Here is a 16,475-nt window from a genome sequence, read left to right on the forward strand (position 1 = left end):
ACATGAAGATAAATATTTTCATGATTCGTATATTTTTCATGATTATGGACGCTCAACCGTCTCTCTGGTATTGACATCCAAAGCCATTGCCAAGTCAATCAATCAGTGTCTGTTTTGTATTATTTCTTGACTTAAAATATTTCTGGTTGATGTTTCATTAATTGCTAATTGGGGACGAAAGACAGCAGGCCAATCAAATGTTTTTACATTTTGAAATAGCAGCTTACACTGAAGATTGTTTGATGTCCGTTGAATTGATCATTTAAAACTAATTAGAACAGCTGCAGTAATGTTGCTGCAGTATTTTTCTTGAAATACAATTTCATGAAAAGAAAAACCCTTTTACTTGGTTTTGAAGCTGTCTCAGAACAGCCTTTCAGTTTCATGTGTGCCGACTCGTCTCGTTTCTAACCTTAAATGTGTAAATCATTCTATGAAATGTTTTGTTTCTCCTTGCTCCTCTGGTGCAGTCTGGCAGGAATGTGTCTCACGAAACTCTCCAGTGAAGTGTTATTACAGAGACACAGGTAGTCACTTGTGCAGCCAACTGATTCTGATTGCCTGATATCTTCTCTTTTATGTCCCTAGACGGCATTTTTCCTTTTTTCACTGAAGACACAGGTTTGTTCTGCAGAGAGGATAATAGATGATTAGTTTTTACTGCCTTAGCTGTGTGTGTCCCTGCAGGATAACCCCCTCACCCCGACTGATTAGCTGCATTTATAACGACTGTAAAGTAAAGCACATGTATGTCTTCCTAGAAACTGTGACCTTGTGTGGCCTGATTATAAATGCAAACTCTTCTGTGTCTGTAACCTGGATGCTTTTATCTCACTCACATGCTTTGACTTGACAGATGAGTTGTCCAAATATGAATATTAATATCATTTTGATTTGCACCTTGTAAATTAATTTACTCAATGCCAGTGTTGTGAACGCTACAACGCCAAACTCTGCATTTGAAAAGCTGCACGTTTCCCCTCTGGCTCCAGCTATTTGGTGTGATTTGGGAATGTTTACATTTGGATTAGGCCCTTCAGCATTGATTCATCAGTTTCCTTTCAAATGATAAAGTCTCTAAAGTCAAGAGGACAAGGCTGTTAGATGTCTACTGCACTTTTCACATTGAGAACCCAGCAGAGGGATTTTCTCTTTATTAGTAGCTGTGTTATGACTCCACATCTTTCTGTTTTAGTTTGTCTCCAGGTCATTTACGGGTTTTTTGTGTTCTGTCTTTCATGTCCTCCTTCCTCTTTCAACCACTCACGTGTCACATTTCATGTTACTGTTATTTGGATCTCATGGTTCTGACGGTCCCCCTCCGTTCTGCAGAAGGTAACTCATTGTTGCAGAAGACCCCTCACTTTAGTCGGAGAATCCCAAAGTTAAACAACACATTAATTGCTTCTATGCAATCATGTAATACACGTCTCCCTCAATCCCATTAATCAGTCATGTAGACATTTGCCTCAGCAGGATAAATGAGCGAGAGCCAGAGCCGTCTTCACGGTAATATATAACAGTCGAGAGTGTTTAATATCAGCATCACTATGATGGCGTTGATAGCACGCTACCTAAAGGGATGTTACCGCTCCTCCTTTTAGGATGTGTTCCTATAAATCAAGTGTGAAACAAACAGCGTTTCCTCTGCTCAGGGGAATCATTATCAGTGTCTCTACACCACATGGCTGCAGAAATACTGCCTCTTATCAGCAGTTTGCTCTGGTTCTCAATCAAGAGTTTGTAGTGTTCATGCTGAGAGCAATAGCTACCCATGTGCATCGTATCCTCCATGTTGTTCATCATGTTTAACCTTAGGCTGCATTAAAGGCCAATAACTAATCTGGACTGATTTCACCAGGGTTTTCAAGGCAATCTGACTTTTCAGAGTATGAAGAATAACCATTCAAAACCTCTTTCTTGTTGTCTGTTAGTAATTAATACTTTATTTATGTAGCGTTTTTCTAAGCCAGGGTTCAAAAAGAAAAAGAAAAGATTGTTCAAGAATAATACAAATCAGGGCAAGAGTGGCTTTTTTAAAAACTTTTTTCAAATAAGTCTTTCAAGAGTTTGATAATCTGACGGCCAGAAGGAGAGACACATGGACCTTTGTTAGTGATAATGTAAACGTATTGTAGACGGGCTACAGCTTCTTGGCCTAAAAAAGAATACGGTGCATTACAACAGTTGAGACGCGAGCGGACAAACAATGGATGATTCCTTCAAGGTGGAAAGAAGAGGCGCCATTCTATGGCAATGTTTGTTTATTTAAAATATAACAAGACTAAATAACTGACTTGATATGTTTCTCAGAGTTCAATTTGGAATGTAAAAATGACCCCCGAAGTCAACTACCTTTTAGTTAGAAGCCTTTAGTAAATGCTGATGCAACATTTCAAGTCTGATTTGGGGCGAGAACTCACTGCAGGTAATGAGGAGACGTCCATGCACTGATCTCAGGCAAATGTGAAAGTTTCCCAGATTTTACAGAATCATAAAGCTGGACATCATTGAGCCCTGAGGAACTCCACAAGCCAGATAAGCCCAATCAGACACTCTGTCTGTAGTGGATACACAGAACTAACCATTCGATCAATTGTCTTACATTTCTATTTGACTGAATTGTTTTGTGTTATTTGTGTTTAAACTTTGATTGTGGAAATAAGTTTGAGATGCTGAAAACATTTACAGCTCAAACATTCCACCTTGTGGTTATCTTTCTCGATAAATCTCTTTATTGTGCTGTTAAATGCAGATCTTACCCTGAAGCCTTGTATGACACCGGCTGAATGTCACTCAGCAACTTGGACTGAATCAGATAAGCATGTGGCTGTGTGTCATTTGGTAATTAGTCTTAGACTTGAGACATGCCATCTTGCGGCTGGCAATTAAGGAAGGGCAAGTGACTTAAAGGGACGACAACAAAGAGGCCGTTTTCAAAGTTGTGACTTTTATTTCTAATCAAAGTTTTGGTTTTTCTTTGCTATATATTTTAAAGGTGCTGGTGGACTGATAGAATCCTCCTCCAATGCAATAACCCTGTCGCTCTCTGCATCTTTTCGGGGAGACTTTAAATAACATCGAACTTGCTCCTGTGTGCCTGTAGGGAATCCCAATCCTCCTAAACTCGAAGGGCTCCTTCAACCCAAAGGCAACTCTCTCAGAGTCCGCTGGATCAAGCAGGACGACGGCGGCTCGCCCATTTTACATTATCTCGTCCGCTATAAACCGGTGAGTATTCGTGATTGGAGCCGAAACGATGAGTCCTCATCAACTGAAGCTAATAAAAGGTTTCAAAGCAAAATGCCACTGTATTATGTTTTCGGGTTGTCCGTCCGTGCGTCCCATTTTCCGGTGAACGCGATATCTCAGCAACGCCTGGAATTCTGACATTTAAAATGTAATTATTATTTTTAAATGATGTTCGAGCATTAATGATAATGAATGTAGAGCTGAAACAATTAGGTGATAAATGAACAGGTGAATTTGACAGAAAATTAATTGGCAACTGTTTCGATAATTGATGAATCCATTAAGCCAGGGGTGTCCAAACTACGGCCCGCGGGCCAAGTACGGCCCGCGGTCCATTTTTAATTGGCCCACAGCAACTTCTAAAAATATAATGTAATATGGCCCACACTTGAAACTTGCGCTTGACTGTATTGTACTTCTTAGTTTCACCACTAGGTGGAGATACTGTGTTGAACAAGGCAGCTTCTCCACAAAATAAGAGCAATCAAAGAAACGTTTAGCCCCGGATGATGACACGTCCTACACTGGTGCCGAGCGAGAACAGAAAGTTAAATGGCAGTTAGCTCAATAAGAGTATTTTTTTCCGCGCAAACAAAACACAAGAAAAAGTCACAACAGCAGCCACGAGGTAGCTCAACTCATTGCCCGCCACGGGAAACCTTTCTCAGATGGTGACTTCATAAAACAGTGCCTCACTAAAGTCGCAAGTGCCCGGAAATAAATGCAGGAATTCAACGACGTTAGCGTGTCCAGAAACACAGTTGTGCGGCGAATCGAAGACTTGTCAGCTAACCTAAACCATCAAGTGTCAGATAAAGCTCGTGCTTTTGCTTTTTACTCCATTGCATATGATGAGAGCACAGATGCCACAGACGCCGCACAGCTGTTGATTTGTTTGCGATCATTTCTGCATTAGGAGCTGCTTGATTTTAGGAGTCTAAAGAGCACAACAACAGGTAAGGACATGTTTGAAGCTGTGTCAGATGCAATTGACAAGATGGGACAAGCTGTGTGGAGTTATAACAGATAGGGCTCCAGCTATGAAAGGCGAGCGGAGGTGAGGCTGTTAAAATGCAGCGTATCACCCACCAAGAAGCCCTCTGTGCTCAGACAGTCCAGCTCGGCGATGTGATGAACACGGTTGTGAAAACTGTCAACATAATTCGAGCACGAGGGCACTCTACGCAACTTCAATGTTGCGCACTTCCCCACGCAGTCCGAAGTCAAATGTGCTTTTCCAAAGGCCAACCTTTCTGCTGAAAGGGGGAAATACGTGTCCGTGATAACGTCTCTCGTGACAGAACTCAGTCAGTGCTTACGTGGCGGCTGGTCAATAGAGGGCGATAGGGCGCCGCCCCACCTTGAGCCACAACAAATAAAATAAAATGAATAATAATAACAATAATAAACTATACAAATAGTCAATATTTGTGTTTTTTAAATATGGAATCACCCAGTAATATGTGTAAAATATGATATCTGCGGTAAATATATGCTTTTCCTGCATGTCCTCTCTGCGTGTGCACGTCTCAGCAGCGCTGGAGAAACTGCCCAAAAGAGCAGTGAAGCAGTTCAGCCAATTGCTGATTAAAGATATAAATGTGTGACATACAATTTAGCCAATCAGTGCCCTCAAATAGATTCAGCTTGGAGCAGAATCGATTCTGCCCCAAGGTGCGCGTTCCCGTCCAGACGAGTCTCTACAGGCGGGCGCGAGCTCCAGCGCGAGCACTACTCCTCCAAGACCCGTTTGAGAGGAGAACTTTGAGGAGAACCTGCAGAGCTGATATCAGATCAGCCTGACCTCACAATCAGACAGCAGACTGGCAGGAAAGGGAAGGTATGTTGGAATAAATGTTAAATATTTAACTGCAAAGTAGCAATACGTGTTTGATACCTTCATTTATTTAGCATGAAATCATACTGGGATGTTTGCTGAAATTGATTGGATGTGGCACAGCCCTACCTAGAACATGTTCCACCAGCTGCCATGGCTTTCAATATGTTTCTCTCATTGAGAGAGACATCGAGCTGTTCTCAAATCCCTTCTATTTGAATAATGAGTCTGTTCGGCTCAACATACGTGAGCAAACATCTCTGTTAAATCTGAACAAAAGCACATTGAGAACCAAATTTGATTGATTTTGCTGACTTTAACACACTAGGGGTGAGGCGATCGGACCTGAGTGGCCCAGCCCTTGGTATATTTTTCTGTATGTGGCCCTCAGTGAAAAAAGTTTGGACACCCCTGCATTAAGCCAAACATTCTGACAGCTCAAGCTTCACAAATGTGAGAATTTAGAAGCTTTTCCTTTTCTCACATCATAGCAAACTTTGAAGACGTCACAGTGGGATTTAAGATGGATCGATAATGAGAATAATGAGAATAATCGTCAGTGTCAGCCCTAAAAGCACGTGCATATCTCTGTGTGTCCTTAGATACAGGCGTCGGAGTGGAAACCAGAAATCAGTCTGCCCAGCGGCAGCGACTACGTGGTTCTCAGCGGGTTGGAGTGGGACACAGAGTACAATGTCCTCGTGGTGGCAGTGAATCAGAAGGGCAAGTCCCAGCCAGCTACCATGTCCTTCAGGACGACCACAGAGCCCGACGCCATCCCAGGTACCCTCCCTCAGCTCACTCGCACTAAACTGGAACTAAACCGCCAGAACCCCGAGGAGCCAAACTCAAAGCTCCAAAACCCAGAGCGTGGCGTTCGATTCACTCTCTAGCTCTGAAAGGTGAACGGCAACTAAATAAATCTACAGGAAAAAATGTGATTTCCTGGACGGCGGGTGAGCCAGAAATGATTTTCCGGCTGAATTTCCACCCTTTAAAGTTTTGACAGGCCTTGCTAAAGGAGCTTGAGTTTGCGCTCGCAGAACTGGGACAGGCTCCATCCACGGAGGGTGAAACGACAGTAGCTTCCCTTTAGCTTTGTTCACTGCTAAAGTAAGCAGCTGGAACGGATAGTTTGTCTCTGTGTGGAAGCAGCCTTTAAATTGATGCTCGATAACCACTGATTAACTTGTACCTCGGGGGCTTAACTGCAGCTGACGCTTTCTACCATTCGCACACAAAAACAAACAAACTCACAGCTTGTCAGGTTCCCTTTAGGTGCTAGACACCGCCGAGTGCTTTGCTGAAACATCGCCATAGACCGTTACGTCTTCCTCTCACTTCTTCTTCTCTAATTCATTTTCCACTCACCCACCAATGAGTCACCATCCAGCCCACACGGTGTAGTTTTCCCCTTCGTGCTGTGCTTTTGCTTTGATGTGTTGCTGTATTTTTCCCCTCCCCCCTCAATACAAGAAATCAGTTTCTTTTTTTCACTTTTGACACATTTTCACTTCTCTTCGTCCTCTGTTTTCCCCACCCTTCTCTTTTTTCCTCTTTGTTTCCCTTCATTCCCCCCCCCCCTCCTTCTGTCCTGTACTCTCTCTCCCTTTCTCTTTTTTTGACCCCCCCCCCCCCTCTTACAATGTTCCTGCTCTCTTGCCCGGTTCTGGACATTGGTGGGGTGGACCACGTGAACATTTCCGTCTCGCCCTGTGTGCATTATGGTGTGGTCGGGGCTTGTGTTGCCCCCCCCCCCCCCCTCCCCCCCTCAGCCAAACAGGGCTGTTCATCTGTCACATCCACTTTGGTATCACTCATCGTGTCCCTCATCACTGTATTCCTGCTCTCATAGTTGTCGGTGGAGGGAACTCACTCCATAACTGTAGAGGAGCGCTCGCCTTTCTCTGGCCTGGCTTGTCTCTTTAAACGCTTTCACTCTTAAAAACAGACTTTGTCTGTGACAGACGTGTCTCTGTTAACGGTGCCGTGTGGCTTCAGAACAGACGGGATAGACATGCTGATCCAAAAGCAGTGGAAATCCTCGGCCTCCCACACATTCACCTTGCTCACCATTTGAACAGCTCAGCACTAGACAACAGAGAGGACTGCCAGTTTACAGCAACGAACAACAGTGGGATTGAAATGAGCTTCTATTAGAATAAACAGCACTTAGAACAGAATGAAGGCCTGTCCGTTTACATAAATGATGTTCTATCCTTTAATCGCTCACAAAATGTACTGTAACGGTTTGTATCATTGATGTTTACGTTATTAAAAACAGAAACACTTAACTGAAAAATGTTTGTAATAACACTATTGGAATTATCAAAAGGAAACTGTTATTTTGATGGTGTTTACGAAGGCAAATGTCCAGATATTTCTCATGCATGTAATTGTATCAAATATAATTTTAAAAAAAAACCTGTTTTTATAAATTTATATTGGAGGGTGCTTCACTCGGCTGATGAATTATTGGTGTCTAAAGAGTTGTATCGAGAAACAGAGAGGATATTTTAGAGTGCTGACTTCACACAAACGCATCATAGCCTTTTCTGATATTAAGAAAAGCCTCACGTTCATTTTGTCCATGAAATATTCTGCATTTCTGGGTAACTAGCAACGCAGTGTACACTTTGGTTTGCTCTTCTTTCTAACACCAAATAAATTGGATGAATATATGTATTTATATATTTCTTTGTGTGTTTTTAACGCCATAAAGTAACACTAGTCATTCAGCACAGTCGACACAAACATCACACTGCATCTAATTGATGCCGAGACAACTAGAACGTGTCGGTGCTCGTAACAGGTGAGTTGTTTCTGTTTCATGGAAGTATTTGTGCTGACGGTAGCATAGCTGCACTTTTATTTATTGAGTTGTTCCTGGCTGTTTCTATGAAGCTGCGTCGCGCTCCAGTTGTTCAGCTCCCCCTCTCGTCTCTTGTCTGACAGATGTGGGTGAGGAGGCAGCGCTCTCCATGGGCGTCATGCTCTGGGCAGGGATCCCCGTCGTAGTATTTCTCCTCCTGCTGCTAGCCGTGGACGTCACCTGTTACTTTGTCAACAAATGTGGCCTCATCATGTGCCTCTGCGGTAAATCGGGCACGGGGACCAAAGGGCACAACGTGGAGGAGGGCAAGGCATCCTTCATGTGAGTATCAGTGACAACAGTGTGCGTGCTGATCAATCTATTAAACAGTGACCGTTACCGTTGGCCAGATTCAGAGTTCAGTTATACTGCAGGGCACAGTTTTCTCTTTTAATCTCTTTTTAAATGCAATTTATTTTCACAAACTGGCAACTGAGAGGCTGTTAGTTGCTAATATCATTTCTTTATTAACTTAACAATGGATCAGTTGACTGTGTAATTTGATAAATGGATCAGTTGTAATTACAAACGCTGAGAATAATCACCACACTCTGCTGTTCCGCTCCGCTCCACCGCAGGTTTTTTTTGGTCTCGTTCTGATAACTGTTTTGTTTTTGCAGCCCGAAACTTTACTGCATTGTTTCAGTGTACCTGATGTCATCCGCGTGGTTTCCAGTCGCAGCCGGCAGCTCTTTCCAGCAAGAAAAAGCTCTCATGGACAAACTGTACGCTACCGGCCCAGCGCCAAACGCCAGACAGACAAAAAATAGCAAATACATGGTGAAAATATTGGAGCATTTAGCAGCTGAAGAGTTAGTGGAGGCTGTGGCGACTGTGGCTAAGTGGAGAGCAGCGCCGTCCTTCAATCAGGGGATCGGAGGTTCGATCCCACGGCTCCGAGAATCGCACGTCGATGTGTCCTTGAGCAAAACACTTAACCCCAAAAATTGCTCCCACAGCTGTGCCTACGTGTACGAATGTGATAGAATCTGAATTGTAAGTTGCTTTGGATAACAGTAAGTCGCTAAGTGTCTGCTGGATTTGGAGCCATCTGTTGGTGTTGTGCTTACAGCTTGTTGCACTGCCCCAAGTAGCCAAAAACATCTTAGTTCAAAGTGAAAAAAGTCCAGGTTTGAAGAAGAATGACAAAATGTAGATGATTATTGATAGACTTGAAAACAATGTGATGCTTTTTGAGCTGTTCTGAGCGACGTTAAATGTATTCCTGGCATTGTTTTTATCATTGTCGTTCACATTTTGTCTGCTTCGTCTACTGTACTTCCATTTCAATCAGTGACTTCCTGCATTCCCCAGAAGGCTTAAGGGCTGACAGTGAAGAAGATTAAGAATCTGAGCTGAAGGTTTTATGTTGAGGCTGATAACGCAAGAGCTAACTGGAGAAGGGTTTTCCATGAAAGAAACAAAACATTGTGCCCTCTTGAGCAAAATCAACCGTCTGCTTCTTCTCTTGTATCACCGCTTCTCGCTGCTCATTGTGGCGGACGTGATGACTGTCCCATGAGACAATCTGTTGCCATTTAACAGGATCATGTCTCTCTGTGTCCTGCAGGAAAGATGAGTCCAAGGAGCCGATAGTGGAAGTCAGAACAGAGGACGAGTGCACAGCCAATCACAACGCGGCAGGACCGACGGAACCCAATGAAACCACACCTCTCACAGAGCCAGAGTGAGTAGAAACCCACGTACGGCCCAAAGCCTTTTTACCGCTCAAGTCCCTTTAGCTGTTGTACAATGCACTCCACTTCAAAGAACAATTATCTTATTCAACAGGACACAATTTGGACCTCTTTGTCAAAGTTCAGGTCATTCTTGGGTGGAGTCCACTGAGCCGTGTTGCTTTTCTGTTTTTATTCCCCGTCAGAGGGATCACTGCACTTTGTGTTTCTTCTCCAGCCGTTGGAGATTTTCTGTCTCATTGTATCAAGGTTGAAGCAATACCAGTTAAAGACACAGAAAGGCTCGTTGTCCTCTTCAGTGTGGTCAACTCATATGAAGCCGTTTGACAACCTCAGCAAGCCGTCTCTCATTATCAGCAGTCTGGAGGAATTGGATGATACCGTATGAGATTGTCACTGGTACTGTTTAACCCTTTATAGGTGGTACTTCGTGGTTCTGTAGTTTTCGGCAAGAACATTTTTGTACATTACTTGCCCGAGTCAGTGTACTCCATGTTGATGTGTGTATGGGATGTAACCTTCGATGTCCACTCACAGCATGACGCCCTCTTTTTCTTTTGTTTCTTTTTCTCGCTGGGCTTAAAAGTTTCTGTTTTTCAGTTGCTTTGGCGATGTACGTGTGACTTTCTAAAGCCGACTAATCCCTCTGCATGCACTCGTCCGAGGCCACCCTTCCTCTGTCACAGTCACCCTGGTGTCTAGTCTGTGTGTCTCTGTTCTCTCCCTGCTCTCTCAGGCTGGCGGCTTACACTGCTGCTCTGGCACTGGACACCCTCTCCTCCGTAGCCACCAACTCTGACACTGCAACAATTGACCCCGCTCAGGACAGCCCCTCTAGCGAGACCACTACCCTCACTTTTAGTCTGTCCACCCCAGCCAACGACCCCTCGCCCACCCTTGTCCTGGCTCCGGCCCCGACTCCAGAGTCGAACACGGCCCCTCCGACTCCCCTCATCTCCACCTCTGCCATCGAAGCTAAAATGGCCCCGTTAGTAGAACAGAGAGGAAGTAAGAACCCGGAAGAACCGGAGAAAATACCCGATCCTGCTTGTACCCCTGAAGGGACTACAGCTCAAAAATCTGGGACGCCGATACCACCGAAGCGTAGACACTCTCCGAAACTTGCAGCTCTGAATGCTAAAGGTAGCCCGCCTGTATCTCCACTGGCCGGGTCTTCCTCATCATCCTCTCCTACACTTGACACCAGGAAACGTGCTCCGAGGCCGCCTGTCAACACGCTTCCCATACAGCAACACACCGTAGCCTCAGACACCGAGACGCCAGCGCACACTCTAGCAACCACTGCCCCTCCAAAAGCAGACCCTGATCCAGATACAACTGCCTCAGACCCGAGTGGGAGTAGCCTAACTGCCTTTGACGCTCCGAATAAACCTGCAGAGCAAACTGTTGATGATAACACTGCCAAAGATGCTGCAACTAGCGCTCCCTCAGTGATCCACGGCGCTCTTAAAGCCCTGGATGCTGACGAACCCGCCCCTCTAGTTGCAGACGTCCCCGCTCCGTTACCTGTCGCTCATCTTTCTTCTACTCCCTCCGGTGTTGCGGCGCCGGTTTCAAATGATCTCTTCACATCGCCGTCCGACAGGTACAATTTACTAACCCCCGACGTGGGGCCCACGAGTGCAGATGGAGAGTTAGAGCTGACAAACGGGACAGAAAGACCCTCTCCGGCTCCCGCATACCTTATTAGCTTAGAGAGCCCGCCCTCTGCCCCCTCTCTGCCCAATGGAGACGGAGCAGACCTCCCCCCCTCTGGCCCAGTTCTGGAGGCGTCAGAGACTCTGGCCAAGACTGCTCCTCCTGTCAACGATGAGTACGGCTCCCTCTAGAGGTTTATCTGTGTGTTTGTGTGAGTGTGTGCTTGTAACTTGTACGCCCATTCATTCACCACCGCATCTTGCCATTGACCACACAATATGAAATATTGTAATGGTAAACTGTGGTAATGACACTGGGTGAGTTATGAGTAAGATGTTGTGGATCGTGATAGACGAGCGGTGTGACGGTTGTGTATTTTTCTGCTTGTGTGTGTAACAGTCTCCGCTTTGTGCAACATTCCCCACGAGAGTAGCTCAGTCCCTTTCAGACATGCACCTTGTTACAGAAATGTGAAGCAGTTTTACATGTCTGTCTCACAGCTGAGTGAGTGTAAAAGTCACAACGACACTATTACGAGCCCGGCAACCTTTGACAAGTCTGCATTGAATGCTGTCAGATTAAAGCTGCAACACTCTGACAGGCACTTTAGTTGAACAGCTTCAAACCCCCCCCCTCCCCCCAAGCAGACATCTTTCCGACAAACCAATCGAAACTGACAATCCAACGTGCAGAGGGGAGAAAGCAAGCGGGGTTTGAACTTTTCTCTCTTTCAACTTGCCTCGCCTTTCAAGCTCACTTTCGTTTCTTACACAACTACCTCTGTCACTTTTTGTCTTTACAAATGTGTGCATCGCCGTAAACCCCTTCCAGCAGAGACGGTCTGAAAGTGTGCAGCGATATGATGATTTATTTGATTATCCCGTCTCGCCGGCGTTTCCCTCCACCTGAGTGTGACAGAACTACTTCTATTCCAGCGTAGCGCCTTACTGTTGCAGCTGCAAAGTCAAACACGCAGAGAGACATTAAATGCATATCATTGCTCTCCTGCTCGGTGGTGCCACGACTACCTCTCGCGAGCACCAGATGGCAATATCGCACCAGCTGTGTGGCTTTTTCCTTAACACTCCTGTCCTGTCTGAATTAAGCCGTAACGAACACTTATATCTGAAGGATAAAACAGTATTTAACCGGGTAGATGAATCCAGTAATGTTTCATTTTTCACATCTGAAAGGGGCTTCGTTGTCTCAGGCAGTAACTGAATGCCTCTGAGCGTTACCTGAATGGTTACCAGCTCCACTAAAGTTTAGCCGGTGTTCTCCTGCTCTGAACTGCAGAAGAGAGGAAAAGAGCTGCAGGCAGCAGGACCTAGATCCTGAGCTTCACATGGATGCCTCACACCACCGGCACAGGGCTCCTGTACTGTGCCGTCCTAGTCTCTTTGAAGTTGAACTGACAAATAGTTCATATTTGCTCAACACCGTTTTGGATCAGGAAGGGTAGTCGACGATACGGTTACGTCGTAATCTGTGTATTTGATTTTATCTGACTGTTGGTGGTGAAGAAATATGTAAGAAGACCTCTAAACACAAACATTGTCTTCTTACATATTGGGTGAAGGTGTCATCGTTTGCTGATATTTTTTGTTTTCTACCCAGAGGAGACCAGATTTCTAATTTTGCACTCCTGCCTTTGTTTCTATTGCAGGAGTATTTTTTCTGATGATAAAGGGAAACTGCAGGAGGCAGACTTATCAAACGCCCTGACGGAGATCGCTGCAGAACACAACAGTGTCATACAGACAAATACCACTGAGCGCAAAGCATGATGGGCCGGGGAAACCCCAACCCGACACAAAACACTTTGCAGCGGCAACGAGCGAGAAACACACTGCAGGAGTTTTGATTTCCGGTGCGCTTAACTACATAGTCAAAACAACACATGTATTGATCGGTTAGAGCGCACGTTGACGGTACTTTCAGTTCTGGTTTCATTCATAAAAACATGTTTACTACACCCGAGAAGTTTATCTTTAGATCGAAAGAGGTTTATTTTATTTTTTTATTGTTGTTTTATTGAACCCGTCAGGACGATTATTAAGGACAATCTCTTCTTCTCATGATCGCTTGGTAAATACATGAAATTAGACTCTCCTTTCTGTTCCGTGCTTTTAGTTTGAATTGCAGTTGCGCACAAGTTTTGGATTATTATGAAAAATGTGAAAAGAAAAAAAAAAGAAAAAACTGACTATATATAGAAATTATTTTTCTTATTTTCCTGTTCTACTGTTCAAATGTAAAACTGTTTGCATTTCTTTTAGTTTGGGCTCTTAATTTGCAGACGTGTCTCATTTAATCGCTTGTTCTGCATGTCGGACCTGGAAGTGGTGGTAAAGTTTAGTTTACAAGGTTTATTGTTTCACTTCGTCTCATACAGGGATGTTTCATCTCTCACAGATACGCTAGCATTGATCAAAACAGACTTCAATGTTTTGGGCCATAACCATATTTGCTATGGTTGTGAAAGATACGGGATTAACCCACAGCCAGCTGCAGGGGGAAAGAGATGGAGAGCGAATCCCACAACACATCAACAGCATGATCCGATCCCATTTGGCCCATTTGATGATCTAATATACTCCGTCTGTCTCTGCCTTACCACAGTGATGGTATTCATTAATAACATGTATTTAATAAAAGAAAGACGAATTCCTCAAAAAGAACAAACTGCCAGCAGAACTGTTGATTCTCAGCCAAGGGTTGAGGAACCGTGACCCTTCAGATCATGAGCTAAATTTACGACTCTTCTTTGTTTTGTGGGGGGAAACGGTTCCGATAGCGACCGCTTCTTCCTCACGTCAAAGCAGATCAACGGTCTGGCTTTCGTACTTTTGAGTTGTGCTTTTGAAGCAGAAAAATGAATGAAAGCTCTAAAAGGCATTTTGTACGATTTAAAAACTGCAGAGATTTCTTTTCCATTTCCTGCCTGCAAGCTTGTGCACTGTGCCTGTGTGTGTCGATAGATTGTCTTGTCATCAGTTTCTATGATAACCTGCATCGCTTTGTCGTGGGAGATTTAGCCTATTCTTTTTATTTAATATATTGTATTATTAGAAGCAACGTATGATAAATGGACTAATGTGCTCATTATAACACGTGTAGTGTATGAAACTGTCCGTCTCTGGTCACAGCAGCTGTAGTGAAGGAAGATGTTTTGAGCCTTGGCATGAATTCAGTCTGTACTTTATAACGTAAAACTACAAGGCAGATAGACCATTGTTTGTTTGGGGGAAATACTTCTCATATTGATTCAATGATGTTACATTTGGGGCTTGTTCCGGCATTATTACACATTGTTTTTTTATTCATCTCCCCCCAGTTGTTATTCGAGTGTTCTGTAATGTGGTCTTTGAATTTCTTTTTCTAGTTTTTGTCTTTTTGTACAAAAATCACTCATCGAGAGCAAGTGCTTGACGAGTTCATGATGAACACTGACAGGAAGCAGGGTGGTCCCGCCTGAAACAGGAGATTACACTTTTTTGAATTAAAAAGAAGCTTTAGACAATAGATATGGAGAGAAGTGAGGAGCTTTACTCGCCTTGTACTCCACTGCTGTTACCTGACCGCCCTGCTCCCTCGTCAGAGGACGCTCCTTTTGGTTTTATTGGGTCCAACTCAGAACATATCTGTTGTGTACAGTCTGAGCGATAACCCATTTACAAAATAAAAAAATGGTTTCCGAATCTAATTTTGTCATGGCCCATTTTGTCTTTAGTTTCAGTCACTTTTTAAGAAACCGTGCCCTTAGCTTCAGACGATGGAGCGACGTGTTTTCACCACTAGATGGCGGTGAACCACGTGGTTTGGATCCCCTTTTGTTTTCGCCATGTCATGGACGCACAGGACTATTTACAGAAAGGTTACGGCGCAAACAGGTTATGTTGGGCCTGGAAATGTCCCCGGGGCAACTTGTTGCAAATAAACACCTGTTCGATCATGCGTGTTTGTGCTGGAGTGAAGTTAATACTTCCCGGGTAAGATGCCAAAATACTATGTACCGGTGAGGGCTTGATATTTTCAGCTTCGGCATTTCTCCCCTCGGTACTTCTAATGTGACACGAACCTCCAAACCCCCGTGCGGTGTCAACAAGCACAGCGGCCAGCACGGGGCCGGCATGGCATCCGGTTACGCTGACCGACTGTCATATTTATCGACTGTCCTGTGAAATACAACCTGATTTGACCTGTATACCCGATCTGCATTTGACAGTTTCTGCTTCTTATTCCAGGACAACAAACTACCCCCCCCCCCCCCCCCTCGTCCTCCCTCCCTCCCACCCGGCAACCCCGTCAGTAGTTCAGATGCCCTGTAGATGTCTCTGATTGCATCCTTGATGGAGAGACGAGGAGCAGAGGGCGATCATTCAGAGCCGTGACGTCGTCCCGGCGATGCTTTTTGCAGCCAGTCAAGTCAGCAGTAGGCAGCCGCGAGGATACAGGAAGTCAGGTCATTTTGACCTTCATAGTAAACGGGGGGGGGGGGGGGGTAAATCTGTTAAAGAGCGACAAGTGGTAGGTTTAGCAATGCAACAGGAGCTGTATCAAATTGTGGCACTTTTACAAAAGCATCTCTTCATTTTCCTCCAAAGCTGTAGCTACCAATGGAGGTACTATCCTCGGTATGTTGACTGGGTGTTTGGGAGAAGTATGTAGGTCATTCACACAAACAAAGGAATGCTACCTTTCGGGCTGTCACAATGTCAGGTTTTCACCCTAGCCCTTTCACAGAAATCACGATACTGGTATATTCGGATATACACTCCGAACCAAAATACAGTAATTCTACATTACATGTATTGTTACTTAAGTAAATGTAAATAAGTATTATCAGCGGCCATGTATCAACAATAAAAGTAGTCATTGTGCAGAAAGAATGGACCAGATGGAACTCATTTTCATATCATCTATAGTTTCATTTGTACACAAATGATTGTCTTTGATAAAAAAAAAAACACAAAAACGAAGGGTTTTGTGTGTAAAATATCTCTCTTCGCAGTAAACTATAGCTGTTAAATAACTGCAGTAGAATAAAAGGGTGTAAGTACCATTAAATGGCTGTACTCAAGATAAAGTATTTCAAAAGTGGGTCAAGTCAGTTGCATTTCACTGCTGCATCCTATGCAGTTTACAACTTACACAT

General features: G+C 44.3%; 1 protein-coding gene across 4 annotated transcripts in view; it reads left to right on the top strand.

Moving 5' to 3' along the window:
* Positions 1-15,010, top strand: part of ncam1b (neural cell adhesion molecule 1b) — a 65,867-nt gene extending 50,857 nt beyond the window's left edge. For 3 of the 4 annotated variants that reach the window (XM_079272213.1, XM_079272214.1, XM_079272215.1), the window contains 5 exons: positions 3,107-3,231; positions 5,692-5,872; positions 8,045-8,243; positions 9,532-9,648; positions 12,984-15,010. In XM_079272213.1, the coding sequence (XP_079128339.1) occupies positions 3,107-3,231; positions 5,692-5,872; positions 8,045-8,243; positions 9,532-9,648; positions 12,984-13,104 (743 nt within the window). In that variant the 3' untranslated portion in view covers positions 13,105-15,010. Of the gene's footprint in view, positions 1-3,106; positions 3,232-5,691; positions 5,873-8,044; positions 8,244-9,531; positions 9,649-10,394; positions 11,493-12,983 lie in introns of all 4 variants that reach the window. The other variant, XM_079272212.1, reaches the window with a different exon arrangement.
* The last annotated feature ends 1,465 nt before the right edge of the window (positions 15,011-16,475 follow it).

This window comes from Melanostigma gelatinosum, assembly GCF_949748355.1.
Source record: "Melanostigma gelatinosum genome assembly, chromosome: 7".
Taxonomy (NCBI): domain Eukaryota; kingdom Metazoa; phylum Chordata; class Actinopteri; order Perciformes; family Zoarcidae; genus Melanostigma; species Melanostigma gelatinosum.